Source organism: Phalacrocorax aristotelis, chromosome 1 (assembly GCF_949628215.1).
Source record: "Phalacrocorax aristotelis chromosome 1, bGulAri2.1, whole genome shotgun sequence".
Classification (NCBI taxonomy): Eukaryota; Metazoa; Chordata; class Aves; order Suliformes; family Phalacrocoracidae; genus Phalacrocorax; species Phalacrocorax aristotelis.
This window is the reverse complement of record NC_134276.1, coordinates 191,501,576-191,521,817: the sequence shown is the minus strand read 5'-3', so window position 1 is coordinate 191,521,817 and position 20,242 is coordinate 191,501,576. Positions and strand designations below refer to the sequence as shown.

Below are 20,242 nucleotides of genomic sequence, written 5' to 3'. Positions count from 1 at the left end.
ACCAGTCTCTTTGTTGTAGTATCTTTTATAGTCTAAGCCCCACCTTCAGTTATGCCTCCTGTGAGCTTATATGGTTCTTGTTCCAGAAGTTTCGTGATCTTTTGCGCAGGCGCCACTGTGATGGGTGGTCACGAGGGGTCTTTCAGGCAGCCATAAGCCCCTTCCTCACATAAACTTTGTATGACCTCAGCAAGTTGCTATGGGAGGCCCAGCAGAACCTGGGACTGCACATCGTCCAACATGCCCCCCATGCCCTGTGTCCATCAATTTCCCCGCCTGCAGTTAGCTACATCCCACTTTACAAAAATGTCTGAGACATTAACTCTTTCATTCCCTTACAAGTCTGTCTGTCCTGTCTGTACCTCTTTCTTTCATGGAAGTTTTTGCCAGGTAATGGGGAAAAAGGGAAGTAGGATGTGCTACCTACCAATATTGGGGTAAACTGCTGCTATTGGGTGATATTCCCTTTTTTATGGAGTCAGACCCCTAAGGAAATTCAGGCTTGATCGTTACCTTAGTAGTATAATTCTTCCTCAGCTCTTCTGTTGTAAGTCAGGATTGCTTAAGTGTTAGTTAAATGTTTGTCCTCTTATACACAGAGGGATTCGAATTAATTGTTAAGCATGTTGTACTTTTGTTACATCTGCTTTTTAGTGCAGAGAATAGGAAGTTGTGCAGCTTTTTGCAGACCACTTTAATGTTTGGATACTTGGCATGAAATAGAGAAAACCGGGTTTGCTGTTGTTTTCATCAACTGCTAGGCAAGAACTGACCTTTTATGCCTTATAATGATGGTCTTGTATATCTTCTGAAATGGAGGTTACTGTGGATAGCCTTGTAAAACAACATACATTCTTATATTCAGAGCTGTCTTTTTTCTTGCAAAAATGCTTTTTAAAAGCTTGGGTTTAAAGCGATGTGATTCTGAGAGAAAGGGACACTTTGCAAATTACAAATTTTTTGAAAAGTTCTATTGGTTCTATTGGTTGTTGTGAATGAGAGAATAATGCAACTTTTTGTTGTTACTCTTATTTTAATGGTTCATGCTTGGCATAACTTTTCTAGAAAAACTGATTATATCTCCACTTTCATGCAGCCTACTTCACTGTAACAAGTTTCATTGATGTATTTGCATGGCTTATGACTGTTATGAGACACTTCTCCAAGATAGTTCTGAATGCTTTTTATGAGTGTGTGTGCCTTACATAAAAAAATTACTAAATGGGTATGTTTTCTTTTCTTTATTAGTACCTCTACCAAAATACTTGAATTCTTTTATGATCCCGATCAGTTATCTGTAAAGAGCATTTTTTTTTAATAGTGTGAAACAATTATATAGGTCTGTCAGAGCATAGTCAACCTGTATGTTGTTTTTGTTTAACTTGCTGGTTGCATCCTCCTATTTCTCAATTCTTTCTACTGTTTTCACTCTTTTTGAACTGGCAGCCTGTTTTGATCATCTACCTTCTTCAGAGAATTTCCATTTTTTTCATCCTTAAAGAGTATACACAGGTTTTTGTCTTATGATACTTGACACTTAACATGGAAACAGACAGTTTGAATATATTGGTCAAATATTTTTCATATAACATTAAGCCCATTAAAATCTGACTCACTTGTAGACTTTGCATAGGTGTGCGCTGCCGTAGTGCTGAAGAATTTAGACTGTAGTTAAGAATGTAAGGAGAAATTGAGCATCATGTGTTCATTGACAGAAATCATGCTGCAGGATACCATTTCTTCAGCAGGCATTGTGTTAATATTTCCATTTTTAGTTTGTTCTGTAAAACTTTACATGGAAGTAACATCTGATATGATACTTTGAAAACATTCATTTACACCTGCATTAAAAAAAAAAAGCCCACAAAACCTGTATTGTAACAAAATCGCTAGTGTTCTTTAAAGAGTCATTCTTAATTAATCATAGTAAGACATCATATCCCCACCCCAGTATTTTGCACGCATCTCTGAAAGTACTGCTTTTATTGAGGATATACTCATTGATAATTCTCTTGTGCTTAAATGAAAAGCTCCAGCAAATAATTTCAAGGCACTGTGTAATGCCACTGAATAAGATTTATAAATATGTTCTCTTTCAGTCACCTTCCTCTTTTAAAAAATCTATTACCCTTTCAAGTTTATTTAGAATGAAGGGCTCACCCTTGTCTTTAACATAACACATAAAATAAGCTTTTACTGCCTCCTCTTCTGTGCTGGTTAGTTTTAGTAAACTTTTTACCACTCCCTAATGCATATGTCAAGAGAAAATATTAATATGAACCTATCAACATCTGTTGAACCAATTTTAGTATATGTGGAAAAGGAAATTAATCAGAGGAACAAACGCTCTTGAAAGGAAGGAAATTTTGTTTAAGGGTTCTGGGGCAGCCTTAATTCAGTTCCATTGTTCCACAGCAGTGTAGGACATACAGTCCTATTTTTGATGTTTATCATCAGTCGCTGCATGGAAGACTTGGACTTGCTGAACTCTTAACTTGGCAGGTGAACGAAGAGGAAACTCTGAGATACATTGAGGGAAAAACGGAGTATTAAAAATACTTAAAAATACTGTTGCTTGTATATTCTGTTACTGATAATGTAAGCTGATTATGAAAACTCATTTCAGCAAATGTGTGCAACTAATATCAATGTAGACTATTACCAAAAGAAAGCTATCAATATAACCTATGTTATGTGATTAATTTTTCATTATTGGGCTTATTTCTTGCTTATATATTAAATGGTCATATTTGTTTTTCCTTGCTTTTTTTATGCTTTTTCCCTTAAGTCTAGAATAAGATGGATATTATTTGAAGATGTCCCTACCCCCTTACAATCTTCTTTCAATAACGGGGGGGGAGGGGGGGGAACCCTAATTAAATTTCATAATTCTCAGTTTGGTCACTGAAAAAACGTTTTAAAAAAAATTTATTTCTGAAGTGGAACATAAGAAACGAGTGACTGCAGGCCAGTTCTTATACTGGATTTGCAGCTGTTCCCACAGCCCATCATCCAGCTACCTCCACTCATTTTGTTCCTCTCACTGCGTAGCCCCCTGCCAGTCTTCATCTGCCAGTAGATAAATGGGGTCAGTGACTGCAAAGGGTCAGCTTGAGAGATGGAGGTATCCAGGAGGGAGCTGGCAGAGAGGTGCATAAAGGTGACTTGAGTAGTGTGAAAAAAGTTGGTATAGGGGTGAACGAGGTGTCCTTGCAGCGTGTGGTAGGAGGCAGAATCCCTGGGAGTGTAATAAAAGAAGCAGTTTATCTTACAGCCTGATACTCCAGGTTTTTGTTGGCTGGAGACCTAGGAGAGAGAACTTGAGAGTAAACCTTCCCCTTGTGTTGCACAGTTGTGTAATCCTTAGGATTGTTCAGTACTGGCTTTTTATTTTTGCAGATATCACAGAATAAACGTTCTGTTTTCTGAGTCAGAAAAAGTATTTTCATCATCTGAAGCAAGATATAAGACTTATTCTACCAATAAGTACTTGGTTGTTTTTCCTTCCTCTGGGAGCTCATTTCTGTCATTTGTTACTTGAGAAGATCGCTAGCATCTACAAGATAAAAAATAACAGTCTTAGAAGAAATCTTTAATCATAGAGTAATTTAGGTGGGAAGGCACTTTGAGAGATCGTTCAGTCCAGTCTTCTGCTTAAAGCAGGGCTAACATCAAATGTGGATCGGGTTGCTGGTGGCCTTATCCAATCTAGATCTGGAAATCTCCCAATGACAGAGGTTATATGTTTTCCCTGGGCAACACATTCCAGTGCTTATCTGCTCTCAGTGAGAAGAATTTGTGTCCAACTCAAATTTCCGTCATTAGATCATGGGACGATTGATACTTGTCCTGTCAATGTGCAGACCTCTAGCATATTTCGCCCTAGTTGTCTGTTTCACACTGAAGTCCTATTTCTACTTAAGCTCTGCCTTGAAGAGAAGCTGTGTTGTACCTTTTGATCATCTTTCACTCCTCTCTGGAGATGTTTTTCAATTCGACTGTATTTTTTTTAATATAAACTTGTAGTCCATCCTTGATCTAACAATGCTATAGTCCCTAAAGAAACTATGTACAGGAAAATAAAGTTGACGGTTTATAAATTCATATAGCACCTTTCACAATGCAGCAGTCTTGGTTACCTCCTACAATGGGTGCATATTTTGTCTGGTTTTGAAAATTTTCTGTTTGAAAATGCATTCAGTTATTCACAAATCAACATTTTAAATGTTATTTTCTCTATATATTGCTGTGCAATTGAAGTTAAATTATGAGACACTGCTAATGCTGCTTTAGCACAGCCACCAAATTATGCACTGACTGTTTTAAAGGATTAATTACCCATATAACATAAGACTCTACATTCCCCAACTAATGAGTCCCATAAAAAAACAGTGATATTGCTACTGGTTCTTATGACCTGAAATTCAGCGCTGAAAGATGAAGTAAGAGAGAAAATTATCTGATTCTAGTATTTCTACTCTCTCCTCTGATGTACTTTACTGAAGTGCAAAGGGACAGAAGTACTATTTAGGGGCTGGAGGAATGATGTTAAAAAACCCAAGCCTAACTTGTCGTTCTGCCACTTTGTGCCTAAGTTTTAGGGAACTACTCATTGTTTCCCTTCTACCAAGCTTCTGCTTTATCTTTTATTCTGGTACCTTCATTTGAAATCACGCATCCTTATCCCATCATTTTATTTTATATTTTCAGTCCTTGTATAGAAACATGGAAACATTTCTTTTAATATTTTGCATTTAGCTCCCGTTTGAGTTGGAAGGACTTTGCTGTTTATGGTTTGAGAGTCACCAGTCTGTTCTACCCAGTGCTTGAGGATATACAGTTATGGCTTCAGCCCTACAGGGTCTGTCATCCCAAACCATGTGCTGTTCGAGACCTATTGGTTTTTCCACAGTCTTTAGCTTTCAGATTTTCCTGTTGCCACTTTAATTCTTAATGCCAGCAGATTGTTTTGATTTTCATTCAGATGGAGGTCATGCCTTCTATATAGTTGCATCTTTTCTTTGCTTAATGAGTCCGAACACCTGGTCCCATTACTATTTTGGCAGGCGCACACTGAGCCATTGCCTTGCTTGCTCTGTTCATTGCTATGCATGTTAGATAACATTTCAAAGAATACATTCATATTGCATACATACAGTATGTGCTGACAGGTCGTCTAGTCATGGGTCATAGAAAAAGCTAGAAAATACACATTATTTCACTGGTTGTCTACCTGTGTTTTCTTAAAGGCGTAAGTGGTTCCCTTTGTCTCTGAGATCAGTTAATCTACTTGGCTTCTCTTTTTGCTGTTGGTCCCTGGATTTAAGGATGTAGGCTCTGGTGGTCTTTTTTAATTATTTATTTACAGCTGAGCTGCTACATCAGTGGTTTTTCCTTTACTTTGATGGTTCATTTTCTTTATACAAACTAAGTGGCTTTTACACTGCTGATAATTTATATATGGATTGTTCCTCCATCTCCATTTAAATTCTTAACCTCCTTGGGTTTGTCATTTTGTTTGGCTGCTTAGCACTTTAATCCATTTAGGGTCAGGATTTGATTTTGAATTTTTCCTTTACGTGAAAGTTGAATTCCTGAGCTGCATACTGTCCTGTAACTTCAGTATATAGAACCAGGAGCTACAAATATAGCCCCTCCTCACCTGGCTTTGTAATATTACCTTTGGAACTAGCTTTTTTTTTGCTAATTAACCTAAGGTAAAAATTAAGGTATTAAAATATTAGACTAATTAGGTGTTATCTGCAAGGCAATTTATAAAAAATAACTGGATTCTATCAGTTTATTTTTGCCTCTTCAGTCAATCACTACGCGACCCCGTAAGCTTAGTTAGACTTTAGGTCTGAACGAGCTTTTTCTGAAGTTATGCCCTAAAAACCTGGTTTTTTAATAAATATTTTCAAGTTCTATTTATACTATCAAATTGCAAAACAGACTGAAAGTATTTCAAGCATCACAATATGTAGGCACATTTATTTCTGTTGCAGTCAAATTCTCTTTTACCTTTTAATTTCCCAAAACATTTTGATTTTGTAGACAATATATAGGAAAAAGTTGGGCATTCACTAAGGTATGTTATTTGTATTTAATCTCTAGAGAGCTTTTCTAAAATAGGTGTTATGTTTTTCTTTGGTTTCTCATGCCCTGAAATGAGTGCTACCTTTTATGACCTTTTCATATGTTACAATTTTAACTTCAAGCATTCCAGATGATCTGCTAACCAATTTGGTTACCATTAGGGCCTGTTCCTCCTCTTTTGTATGCCAGAATTGGCTTATTCTTCAAAACTGAATTTGAACCAAATCACAGATAAATGTTTTATCCATTTGTGGAGGAATTCCTCTTTCCAATGGTGTTTCTCTGCACTGTGTTGTTTTTTTCTTTTTCTGATTTTTTGAGACATAAAGAGCTGCTTTGGTGACTGTTTTATTTTTTAAGGCAACAGGCCTTCATTTTCTTCCAAAATTTGTGCTATAATGGTTTGGTTTCTCCCTTCTGCTTTCTGTTATATATGCAAGCACAAAAACACCACAAAAAATTTTAGAAAACATTGGATCTTTCTGGTGGGGTTTTTGGGGAGTTTTTTGGTTGGGTTGATTTAGTTTGGTTTGGTTTGGTTTGGTTTTCTTTCCCCCCACAAATTAGATAGGTCTTAAGCCAGAGATTTTGGAACAATATTTTCAATGAAGATGGTTAGAAGTCAGTACTTTTCTGTGGCCTTCCTGTGTACTGTGTATTAAATGTATAAAAATACCTCTCTGAAACTGATCTTGTTTTCATTTGGGCTAAAGAACCAAAAATTTCTCAAGCAAAACTACCTCTGATCTTTACTGTGTAATATTTTTTGTTATGACTATAAAGTCTTCTACTGTAGTTTGGAAATATAAGTATGTTTTAAAATAATGGTTTGGAGAAACGTGATGGTTAAGTTCTTCCTGAACAGAGATATGAGAAGTGTCTTAATTTCAGAAAGGTCTTGGTAGTACTTTTGCTGTCTTCCTGGCTGCTATTACTTATGAAAATCTCTGCGTGTGTGAACATACCATCAATTTTTTTATTTGAAAAATACTTATTTTGGTACTGCAGTAAACACACAAAGCATGTTTTCATATCTTTTACTAGCATCATTTTAACACACAGAAATAGAAGAATTTATTTTAGAATGTTTTTCTTCCCTTTCCTCTCTGTGTATCAGCCAATTTACAAGATGTTATTTTAGTGATACTTCTGAAACTGCTCCAGACTGATATTTCTGTATGGAATTGAGAAGGGGAAGGGGTTTTTTTATGTAGTGAATTGTACTGACTGTAGTGAAATCTGTGTGCAACATATCTGACTATTTCTTTTAGAGATTGTAAATGAATACTTAAAGAAAATATTTATAAATCATAAATAAGTAACACAACTTTCCCTGTGGCTTAGGTCTCTTCTGTGTGTGGATGTATCCCAAAAAACGCATTTAGTTTTATTTCTTTGTCTGTTTTTTCGTTAGGCCCGGCGCAAAGAGGTTTTTATCCAGGAACGATATGGAAGATTTAATCTGAGTGACCCATTTCTGGCTCTTCAGAGAGACTTTGAGGCAGGTGCTGGTGATAAAGAAAAGAAGCCAATATGCATGAACCCTCTGTCCATTTTAGAAGCTGTAATGGCTCACTGCAGGAAAATGCAAGAAAGAATGTCAGCTCAGTTGGCTGCTGCTGAAAACAGACAAAAGAAGGTATCCTGCTACCAACTTTTTTTCCTTTTCCACCTTCTGATTTTTTCTTTCATGCCACTTTTTAGATTTGCATCGTTGTCTAACTTGGTTATTTTTACGAGTATTAAAATGTTATCGCTTAATTGTTATATATGCTGATATGTTATATAGGTGCTGATTTTCTGGTGATATTGTGTGTGCACACCTTATTTGTTCCAAGAATTTAGCTCTACTTATGGAATAAATGAAATATAACTGGTACAAGTCAATAAGTGTATAAGTGGATAGCTCAGCGTGAGCTGAGAAAGCATCATCACAGTATAATTTTAAACCAACACCATTGAAGCCTAGAGAAGCTACTGTTATTTTTGTTCTAACTTAAATAGCATAAAATAAATAATTTATTTGCATTTTATATTGGGTGACTCTTTTTCATAAAGCAGTAAAAATGAATTATAACTCTAAAAAATTCATTTTTGCATATTTAGAACATTTGCTGTAAAGGAAAGTTATTTTGGAACAAGTGTGTTGCAAAAAAAAGTCTCATACTGAAGATAAAAAATGTCATTTTGAAAGAGAATGTTTGGTTGGTTTGCACATATTTCATTAGTATGTAAGCCATACATTCCTAAAGCATAGCTAAATACAAATATGTTGGGGAGGGGGTTATTTTTGAATAATTAGAAAAGGAATGATTGCTATGTGTTGAATTATCCTCACTGGGTATAAGATGGATAGAACGTCTTCAGCAGCTGTGAAATAGCTTTTTGGTGACAGTTTTATATTGATGTTTTAAAAAAACCAGATAATGCTAACACAACTGACATAAAATTGATTTTGGTAGTAATTGCTCTTTGGGAAATAATATGCACACAAAAGTACTGGAAGTGTGCTGGAAATACATGTTTAAATTAGCAAACCTTGTGATCTTAGCTCTGTGGTTTAGTTTAGTTTAAGCTCTGTTAAGACTTCAGAAAAACAGATACAGCGTTCAAAAAAATTAATAGTTCTAGACTGAGTGTATGATATGTAAGTCTTAAAGCGGTGCAATGGCCTATGTAGTGAACTGTTACTTGTACTTACCAAGCACTTCTTTTTGAGGACTCTTAGATGTTAATTTTCTTTTTTGTATGCTTTGTAAGTAAGGTTTGTATGCTTTGTAAGTTTTGGAGAAGGTGTTGTCTCAGCACAGAAAAGAGCGAGTAAGTGTGCTTATTCTGCCTGAAAAATTATTTTGGGAGAGACCCTGACACATCTGCCTGGACAATTGGATTAGTTTCGTGTTTCAGTGCATGGCCACAAGCCTGTTCTTGTACCTAAATTCTTCATCTATCTCTTGCTTTTAGTATATGGACAGATACATGCATGTAAGATGGGCTTATACATTGAAAATATGTCTCAAAGTCAGGGTATTGATATGTAAATTCATTTCCGTCCTTTTTTTGGCCCAGGTTTATTACCAAAGTCTATATCTGTAAAGCTGCATGTACAGGAAAGGGTGTTCTTGTCTTTTATTTCCTAGAAGAATACATGAGGTTTTTTCTTTAAATCTTAATTTTAAGTAGTTTGATCTGAGTTTATTTTGCAGTTTGATTCTTATCTTGAGAAGTATCTAAACCTCTAGTACACTCAATTCTGAAGTCTGTAACTTTCAAGCTAAGCCTTAAATAACTACACTTGAAAGAAGGTGTGTTGCTTTGAAAGTGTGTCATTATGCTTCTACTGTTTTTAGTCCTTGTAACAACTAGGAAATTTAAATAACACAGGATTTGAAAACAAACTGCATGGTGTTGAGCAGCTGTGTGCATGACTTTACAGGACTTACATCTTCCTCTTTCAAAGCCAATTAGAAATGCTATCTGAACAGGACACCCTCTCCAGCTTCTTAGGTTTGTGCCAATAGGTGACCTGTCTCTCAACCACCTGCATTCACTCACAAACCACTCATTCAGTGTTTTACCTTCCCTTAGTTCCACATTTTTCTGTCTGTTCTCCACTTCTCAAATCCCTCCGTGGAAGAGGGTAATGAAGGTATTTTGAGGGATTTCTAGAAATGTTCAACAAAGGAGGGTGACCCAATGTGTTAAAAAAATGTTAAGCTTAGACAAATGTGACCTAAATATGGAGCCAGCTGCACCTCCTCCCTCCAAGAGTAGTTCCTCCTCTAAATGTGTGATGCCTCTATCTTCATGTTTGGAATTCCCTTACTGTCTCATGCTTACACTAAGTAATGAAGTCTGTGTACAGCTGTGTTTATTTTCTCTGGATAGTACTGGACTTTAAATGGACTCAGACTGAACGCCCATTCATGGGGACTTATTATTTGTGAAATAGTGACCTTAAAAGTATTCTTTGAATAAAATTTTTATTTGATCATAAAAGCAAGTCATAACAATGTGCCAGAATGTAGAAAAATGAAAGAGGTGCACAAATGACTGTCAGTCATAGGCTTACCATCTACCAAACACCTAATCCCCAGATGTCATCTGCTTTGTGTTAAGTATCCATCCTCTTCCATCTCTTTGAATGCTTTTCTGGAGCTGCTAATGAAATTAATTTTGAGGTTTCCTGGGAACTCAAAACCAGATAATCAGAATGACAGTTCTTGATTTGTCAAGTGTTTGCAGGGAAGTTAGTATTGGGATACATGCTCACAGACAGACACATTGGTTGGAAGAAGGCCCATTGATATGATTTAGTGTAACCTTGTGTTTAAAGCAGATAATCACCAGCAGTACATCTGGCCATCTGTGAATTTGTCTAGCTGAGTCCTGAAATGGCAATACTGCAGCCTTTCTGCACTACTATTGTTGTGAAGAACTTTTCCAAGACTGAGCCTCTTTTAAAGGGTGATTTTTCATGTTAATCTTTTGTTATGGGGCCCCACCTCCCACTACCAAGAAGAATTTGACTCTGTCGTTGTTGTAAGGGCCCTTCAGAAGGAGTGGTATGTTGCTGTTAGATCATCCTCAGTCTTTTTTTCACTAAACTAAGCAAGTCAAGCTCCCTTGACCTTTTCTCACAAGGCATGCACTCTGTCTCTCACCTTTAAAGGACCTTTGCTGGTTGGTTCTTTGTGGGACACTATAATTTGTCTCAGTATCTTTTTTTACCCCTTTTCAAATCCTTCTTGGACACATTTCCAGATGTTTACATTACTGATATGATTTAGTATATGTATATAGTACACTTCACAAAATGACATCGTAGTTAGTTCATAAACTCATAAATAATTACAGCTAGTTCCAGATCTGTCATCTAAAGGAAAAAATGCCATGTAAATATTCAGAGCATTTTCCTGTTCAAGATGATGCAGCCAAAAGAAGGGCAGCAGGGAATGATAGACATAGGAGACAACATAAAATAAGAAACTAATGCTGCTCTTGTCAATTTGAAATCAAACAGAGGGTATATACATGTAGTAGGGATTTTTTATTTATATGCAATTCTTACAAATAAGATACTATAATAGTATGATAAGCTGATTTCATCCCAGTTATACATTAAAATCTGCTTGTAATTATTTGAAAGTAGTGTAATTTCACAACAGTTAATTTATAGAACCCATCCCTCATCTGAAAGCAAAATACAGGAATAATAAAGTACAGAAAATCTTGATAAAAACATTTTCACTCTAATCTTATTGTATTTCCAGTCTTTAAAAACTGTATACATTTCTCATGATTTTTGTATCTGTTTTAGCAAAAAAACCAAACTGTTGGGTGCTCCACTTGCTTTGAAATGCTTATGAAGCATCCAAATGCTGTTGGATGCTTTGAAAAAAACAACAAAATGCTTGAGAAAAAAATAATTATTTTTCTGCATGTGAAGAACTGTGAATGGGACCATTCCTAAACGCAGTGTCATCATAATAGCTTGTTCATTTAATTTGCAGCTGTACTACCATTAACATAACTGACGAGGTGTTGCTGCTGATATTGCTTGTTTAGCAATGACTGATAATGCCATACCTTATTTTTTATATCTTTAACACTTTTTAAGAAAGGGTGGACTTGATTTTGTGAAATGCCTTGTAGCGAGTGTATTGATTAACCTGGGATGAAGCTATAAAACCCCATTGGAGCCCCTTCACTGCTAAACAGGTTTTGAGGTATTTGAAGCCAAGATGACATTTATAATGTTGGTATAATTTCCCATAGTGATTTCTTCCTCTTAGTTCACTGTTTCTTATGATAATGGCATGATTTAAGGAAGGAATTTTACTATTACTATAATATACACGACATCAATATTTCCATCATCTTTTCATGCTTTTTCCCGTTCTTCTGAAGAAAACAGAAGATAAATTTACAGTCAGGTAACATGATTAGCAGTGTTGGGAGATTCAGACACACATTCATCTGTAAGTGTAAATTCATGCAGGATTTATTTGTTGTTCTATTTCTGTCATTTCGCTTCCCTTTTTAAGGATTTTCTTGTGTTTGAATTCTACTTACTATGTGGGAAAAAATTATTCTGGGGACAATGAGCTGTAGCAGGTGGGATTTATTTCTATTACAGTTGTAGACTCTCTGCCTCTCATACTCATCTCTTGATGGCATGAGAGTCAACTCTATGGTGTAACTGGAGAGTAACAAAACTGTTATTTAAAAATGGTATTCGTATTAACTTTTGTTTAAATGCAGTTTAGTTAAAAATGAATTGTAGACACATCTACAGTGATGTGGAAAAAGCTTCCAGAGGTAAGTAATTTCATCTCCTGTTGGAGAGGACAGGGAATAGTGTGCTGTAGCAACAGGCTTCTGAAAAGCTATTATATTGTAATGCCTGGGTTTTTTTTTTCCCTTGTGTCTGTCTGTTTGTTTTTATCTAGCAACCAAGACAATATTTTAAGCATTGAGTGAGAGGGGAGATATTCCATATCTATTACCAATCCCCTAGGCCATCCTGTTTCCCACATTACAGTAAATATATTCACAACACTGTATTGTCTTAAACTCTGAAATTAGTATCATTTTACCATGACACTATAATCTGAATCTATAATCTATGATTCTTCCTTCATCTATTAAAGTGAAACATTTTTTCCAAGATCTTAAATATACTGCTATGTGCCACAGCTTTTCTTAGATTGTTTTTGAGCAGTATGAAATGTATTGTAGAAGTATGAAACAGTTTCCTGTTGCAGTCAAAATCAACCATTCATGTTTGTGAGCACTTGATTTTTTTCTCATAGATACCTGAAAGTATTGACAGTTGGTCTTGATGATCTTAGAGCTCTTTTCTAACCTTAATGATTCTGGAATCTATTCTATTTTTCTATTTTTCCAGAAAAAATGCCCACTTAAAAAATGCACTTTAGCAGTACAGTTCTGTATTGTTATTTCTGTATCGATCTGTATGTACATATGAAGCAGAACTGACAAGGCTAAACCAATAAAAAGAGTAGAGGAAGGAATGCTCAGCAGTTTATTGGGGTTTTATTTGTTTGTTTGTTTTTTTATTATCAGTCATTCAGGTAAGACATATAGGAAGCTACTGCATCAGTATGTGAAGGGAGGAGCAGAAAAAATCTATTTTTCTTTTGTTTTTGTCTGACTTGTGTAAAAGTTTTCTTCGGAAAATATAAAGCAATTTTAGAGTTGCACTGTTACTAGTAGTTATTTTACAAAATGGTGCATTAGCATATTTTTCCAGTGCTTTTCTAGAACAGGGTCTTTGAATAAAAGCATAACCAGCAGGCAAGACAAGTTAGAGGCGATGACTGTATGAATGAGGGGAAAAATTATTCTTATCCATTATCTAAACATAGTAGGTAATTTTTTAATTCTAGCTTATAACATAGTTTATACACCACTGACGTCAGTGAGACCTTTCGCTGTTAGTAAGTAGAAGAATATATTTGTGCCTGTGCTGAAAAGTTGGCCTTAGAAATGAATGTCTTATTTTAACATTTATGAATAAGATATAAGACACCTATTATGGGCATGATGGACTGTGTATTTCAACCCTAATCTCCTTCAGTCTGAGGAAGACCTAAAACCTAAACATTTAATTTCTGGGCTTGAAGATTTTTTGCAAAGCTCATCTCTTGCTTGTGTCTGGTTCCTTTGCTGAGAAGAGGACTTTCTGTGATGTCTAATGTCTAATTTCTGGAGAAAAGGTAGCTACTCACTCAGGAATCACAAGCAGTTAATCACTTCGGGGAGCCTCTGTGTTGTCAACAGAGGAAAGTAGATGGGCTTACTTAGTTTCTGAATTGCTCTTCAGAGATGCCTTTCTCTTTCTTTTGCTTGTATGAGATTACAGGCTCTTGTGTTAGATATCACAAATCACTTTCCTGCAGTGGACAGGTTCATTTTAGGGATACTCTCAAAGGCTAAAATATTGAGGTCAGGTTAATACTAGGTTATGTTGAAATTCTCCATCTTGTTAATGAGAATTTTTCTTCATGCTTTCTCACAGTTGGAAATGGAAAAATCTCAGTTACAGAATCTTGAGCTGGAGCACAAAAAGCTATCTGCTCGTCTTGAAGAAGAACGTGGAAAGAATAAGCATGTAGTGTTGATGCTAGTGAAAGAGTGTAAGCAGTTGTCTGGCCGAATTGTAGAGGAAGCCCAGAAACTGGAAGAAGTGATGTCAAAATTTGAAGAGGAAAAGAAAAAGGCTACTGAATTGGAGGAGTCTCTTGCAGCTGAGAAACAAAGAAGTACACAAATGGAAGCTCAAATGGAAAAGCAGCTGTCTGAGTTTGACACAGAGAGAGAGCAGTTGCGTGCCAAACTTCATAGAGAGGAAGCACACACCAGTGACCTCAGAGAAGAGAGAGATAAAATGATCAAAATGATTGAGCAATTAAAAAAGGAGAATGAAAGTAAAGCTAATCTTTCTCTTAAAAATAAAGATAAAAATAAAGATAGGATTCTTGTTTCTGTATCTGTTGAAACAGAAGAGCCAAGTTCAAGAACTGTTGCCTGCCAAACAGATACCGCAGTGATGGAAAGTAGCATAGAAAATGTTAAGAAGTTGCCTTTGACTGTATCTGTAAAGCCTTCTACAGTGAACCCACTAGTGTCTGGCAATACAAAAATGAATGTGTGTGCCAATGCAGCATTTGTGAAGCCTGTCATTGATAGGCAATCTTCATCTAGTGAACTTGTCCCTCCCGCAACTCCTGTTCTTACACAGAATCAAAACAGAATTGAGGAAAATGGACCAAATACAGGCTCATCACCTGATTTACCAAGTAGCACTTCCCCTTTCTCAAATAGTACTTCCCTTTGTACCCCTGCAGCACCGACCGCCGCAGCTCAGAATTCCTCACTCACGTCTATGCACAGTTTGCATTCACCATCTGCCAACACTGCTGGGCATCCAGGCCTCAATCCACGAATCCAAGCAGCTAGATTTAGATTTCAAGCAAATGCAAATGATCAAGACCAAAATGGAAACACAACCCAAAGCCCTCCCTCAAGGGATGTATCCCCTACTAGTCGTGACAACCTAGTTGCCAAACAGGTAGCTCGGAATACTGTTACCCAAGTCCTTTCGAGATTTACGAGCCCTCAGAGTGCCGCTCCGTCACGGCCAGGGACGTCACATTCAATAGAAGTTGGGACTTACCCCCCAGTTGGTAGAATGAATTTAAAGACTCCCAGTGTATCAAGAATTGACAGAGGAAATCCTCCACCCATTCCTCCTAAAAAACCAGGGCTTTCACAAACTCCTTCACCACCACACCCACAGCTTAAAGTTTTAATGGATAGTAGTCGATCCCCAAATACAAGTGCAAAAACTGACAGCAAAACCGTGACCTCACCTCTTTCAAGTTCACCACAAGGAATCAGGGTAATAAATGAGGAAATTATTTCTAAGTCCTCACCTCAGCTGCCACCAAAACCTGCTATAGATTTATCTGTGGCACCTGCAGGCTGTGCCATACCAGCCATAGCCTCATCTCAGGTGGGTGCCTGGCCTTCCCACTTCCCTGGACTGAACCAACCTGCATGTTCAGAAAATTCCTTTGTCATTTCCACCACCATTGCCTGTAGCTCCTCCATAAACCCTGTTAGTGCTTCATCCTGTAGACCATGTGATTCAGACAGCCTCCTGGTAACAGCATCAGGTAAAGGGATTGATATGCTACAAACTGTCTCCCTCTAAAAGAATGTTTTGGTTTTCCTATTCATCTCTCGTTTGCTTTATTTATCTTTTTATACCTTTCTCTTTTTTACTTTCTAAAAGATGAAATTTTCATTTCTATTTTTTCCACATTACAGGGGTATGGGAATTCTTTTGCTTCTTTAGGAATGTTACAAATTAGTTTGCTTCCTCAAGGAGGTCTCCAAATTGAAAGCTTTTTTTAAAGGTAAAGAGGACTAATATTTAAAGTAAATGGGCTGCAGATTACAGTATATTGAAGAAACTCTTTTTTTGTTTGTTTTGGGCCTTTTTTTTATTTTGGTGAATACTATTACTTTAGACTTCAAAATGCTTTCTCAGTCTGAAATTGCCTCTGCTGGTGATCTTCAATGGAATATGTATTTCAGTGCTTTTTGAATCTTTTAGAAAACAGGGCATAGCTGGGGCTCATTAAGGTATATAATTGCCGGGATAACAGTGCAGTTTCAAAAATATCACTTCAAACCTATAGAATGTGTTTCATTTTTATTTCAATTTTTCTGTAGTTCTTCTGGTTTTAGTTGTAAGCTTTGTTAATAACTGTGTGTGGCATCTCACACATTTACTTTAACAGATATCAGCAAAAGTCTGCTCTTCGAGAGTTAAAATTAAATGTTATGTTGATAGTCTAAGTCTGGAGTCAGTGCATGTATCTGCGATTCATTTTGCATTGTGGTAGGGCCTTATTTGTGTGCCTAACATGCTGCCAACTTCAGAGTATCTTCATGGTGGCAGTTAAATGAACAAGGGTGGCCCTGATCTACCTTTCAGTTAATTGTACATCTTCCATAAATCCTTTTATCAACATTTTTCCCTGCTGGGATTAATAACACTAGAATATTAGGTAGAAGCCCCTCTTTAGCCTGACTTGCACTGCAGTGAGGAAGACAGACACACAGATATGGAACACTATAGGCCTTCATCCACGTTGAAGAATGTTTGAATGGTCTCAAACTTTCAACAGTAATTCTTAGTCAGTTATGGTACTTCAGCTCCTCATAACTTTAGTCCCTGTATCATCATCTATAGGGTATAAAACCCCTGCATGGCTTGGTAGCTGCACCACTGTCTGATAAGGTAGCTGAACTCACCAGTCTTGAAGAAGCTGTTCCTTAAGCAGTGTGTGGCAAACTTGTATCTGTGTATATAGGAGATTCCAGGGTTTACATTATTACGGAATTTTTATTCCCTTTCCCCTTCATTGAAGATATTCTGCATGTTCCTGGAGTAACCTAGTCATGTTTTTAACATTTGGCTGTGGCACCATACTGTCAGAATCCTCTCTCCTTTCTGAACTGTGCCATAAAAAGTATGAGCTCAGAAATCTTATCTTTCATTTATCTACTATTTCTCAGAGTTAACAAATGTGGGATTTTATTGCTGCCTCTTAGTTTGCTGTTTTTCATATGCACGTCCTGAATTTTCATCTTAAACTCTTATTCCTAGCTGAGTCTGATTATCACATCAGATAGATCATTACTTTCCCAGTATTCCAGTTATTCTCTAAACCTCATTTGCTTTCAGGTGTTATTAGGCTCCATAATGTAATAAAAATTTAATTAAAAAAAATAATCTAAGATTTTATTACCATATAGCAAATTATTGTCAAAATCAGCTTCAAAGTGAATAGTTTTTGTAGGCAAGAGGCTGTCTTCCACAAATCCTGTCAGCGTCAATTAGGCTGTATATTTCAGTTGGTCTTGCAATAACTAGGTTATGTTTGGTAATAATTTGAGACAGGTATTTAGTATTCTTTAAAAAAAGCTTCAATATTAAAAATTAAATTATCACTCCTTGACTTCATAACTCCATATATTGTTATTGCTTTAGTCTGTGCTTCAAGGATAAACTGTTTCCTTAGGGACAATGAGGCTTTTTAATAGACCTCCTCCACCAAATAGTCAATTTGTGTTTCTTATGAAATTTTTGACGGTTCTCAGAGGCAATTCTCAAAGACAGGATTTTTGTCAAAAACTGTTAGTTTTTGTAAATTGTGCTGGTTTATGTGTGCAGATTGCCTTTCTTCATTTATACTCCATTCACTGGATTTTGGAAGGGATGGAAACATTTGGGTTCCTTTAATCTCCTTATGATCCTTGCTCTGAACATTTGGCGCTGTTAGTAAGTGACACTGCTTTTTGTGAATTTTTGCAATTGCAAATGGGAAACGTAACCCATCTGAAGTCTGCAAAGAAAGATTGCTTAAACTCTAGCTAGTGGTCTGCTGTTTTATTTTATTAATATAGAGATGTTCTTTTAATATCCCTCCTTTACTGACTACAAAAGGGCTCAAAGAAGTTTAATAACTTTATCTGAAATATCCAGGTAAATATTCAGGAGCTCCTTTGTCTTTACCCAAACTAATGCTTATATTTTATTGCACTTATTCTCCAGTCCCATTTTATTTATGTTTTTTTTTAAGGGAACTTAATCTATTTTGGCCAAGTGTTCTGGCAAACTGCAGAACTAAAAAAACTTTAAGCAACAGATGTTATGCAAGTATGGAAAGGCATTTCCTTCAAAATTTTGTGCTGAGAAAAACACCATAGATTTTATAAATATAGATGTAATAGATTTGTCTTAGAAAATAAAAGAGAAACCAAATTTAATAACACTGTTTTCATTAAGGTAAGGATGTCAGTAATGCCTGAACTCATGTCACTTGTCCACTTTTTTTTTGTTTCTTTTTTAAAAATGACTTTTCTTGAGGTGAACAACATCTAACAAGCTACAAATGCTACTGAAACCCCCTTCCCATATCTATATTTGCATGCCGCTAGGCACAGATTCAATTAGTTTTATTAATGTTCTGGTTGATTTTAATCTGTTTTATTTACTTTTTTCAGAAGATGTTTAGAATTTCAATTTTAATTTTGGTTAAAGCAGAGCATGGTGAAATCTTATTCATATTTTATTGTATAGTAAGTAGTGAGCTTCAATCAGAATTTGTTAATAGTTTTAAATGACAGTGCAAACCAAATTTAACATAATAAAAAAGACATTGAAAGAATCCTCCATTTTTATATTTTTTGTTTTTTCAATAAATTAATGTTTCTTTCTTCTTACTGTGGAGTCAGAAGAATTGATAATAGCCTAATCACTAAACTATTCTATTTATTAATTTTAAAATAGTTTCCTACTTACTTCAGATTGTTTTAAGAACATATCAACAGCTGGATTTTCAGTAAGGGAGTGTCTTGGTTCTAGAAAGAGCAAACTTAAAATCAGAGCACCAATTATTTCGATTACACCTTCTGCTAAATTAATGCAACGATACCTTCTTTTAAAGACGGGGCATTGTACTGCATGTTACTATTTTCATCCCTGTTAGGAAAAGACACCAGCTTATGTCATTAATGTTGAACAGACTGCACATAGAGAAATTACAATGAACATTTATGGTCTGATTCAAAATCTGCGACAGTGTTTTCATTAACTTCAGCAGCCTTTGAACTGGTGCCAAAATGCTTCTGCTCTGTTTGGATTTCTACATTTCAATGGCTGTAAGACTTCAAAATGGAAACGAATGTAGGCAGTTGGATTTTCATACCCCTGGGATTTCTGCTTTCACTTTCTTCTTGGTTTTGCGCTTTTTATGTCACTCTTCACTGAAGTATGGGTTTTATTTTGCTCATTTCTATAATGATTGATTTATTCTCTCAATACAATTGGCTTCGAAGATAAAAGGGGGGTGGGGGGAAGGAGGGTTAGGGACTGATCTGGGCTCTGAAATTAACCACCTCACATTCTGAAGCTGATGCCAGAAGCTGTTTTTGTCTATCCCTCTGCCCTTCATCACTGCATGCCCTACAAGCTTTCACAGGTGCTTCACACTTCCTAACTTTTTGCATCTGTAATGGTGTACCTTAGTTATTGGCATTTTCTAATGTTGGTGCATTTTGTTGAATGAATTCATCTTTATTATATTGCTTTGCACTGATAATAGAAGCTAAAGTTATGTTTATGTTATTACCTGGTTTTCGTATCTTCTTCAGTCAAATATTTTCATCTAATGATAACCTAGTGAATATAATGAATTTCATCACTGAATTGCAACAACATATTTTTCATTTCAAGGAGTTGAAATGAAAGTTAAGATACCACATATGGCACACAAAAAATTCCTTATTTTTGCATTTCTTTAATGATGCTTAAAAAAAACCCCGCAAACAGCAAAGAACTTGCACTATTTTCAATAAGGAAAGGAACCCAGAAATACTATTCATATTACAAAGCTGCTTGGCAAGGTGAACGTCATGCTTAAGGCTTAGTGTCAGGCTCCCCAGATACCCCCAAATAATTCCAATCTCACTTGGACAAAGAATGTTAACATCTGGAGTGCCACTCAAGCAATGTCCACTATCAGTTAACTACAATGGCAAGACA

At 36.1% G+C, this 20,242-nt stretch overlaps 1 protein-coding gene across 2 annotated transcripts in view; it reads left to right on the top strand.

Annotated features, from left to right (window-relative positions):
• Positions 1 to 20,242, top strand: part of CTTNBP2 (cortactin binding protein 2) — an 88,186-nt gene that overhangs the window by 26,487 nt on the left and 41,457 nt on the right. For both annotated transcript variants that reach the window (XM_075081129.1, XM_075081128.1), the window contains exons 3-4: positions 7,511 to 7,735; positions 14,141 to 15,800. In XM_075081129.1, coding sequence (XP_074937230.1) covers positions 7,511 to 7,735; positions 14,141 to 15,800 — 1,885 coding nt within the window. The remainder of the gene's footprint in view (positions 1 to 7,510; positions 7,736 to 14,140; positions 15,801 to 20,242) is intronic.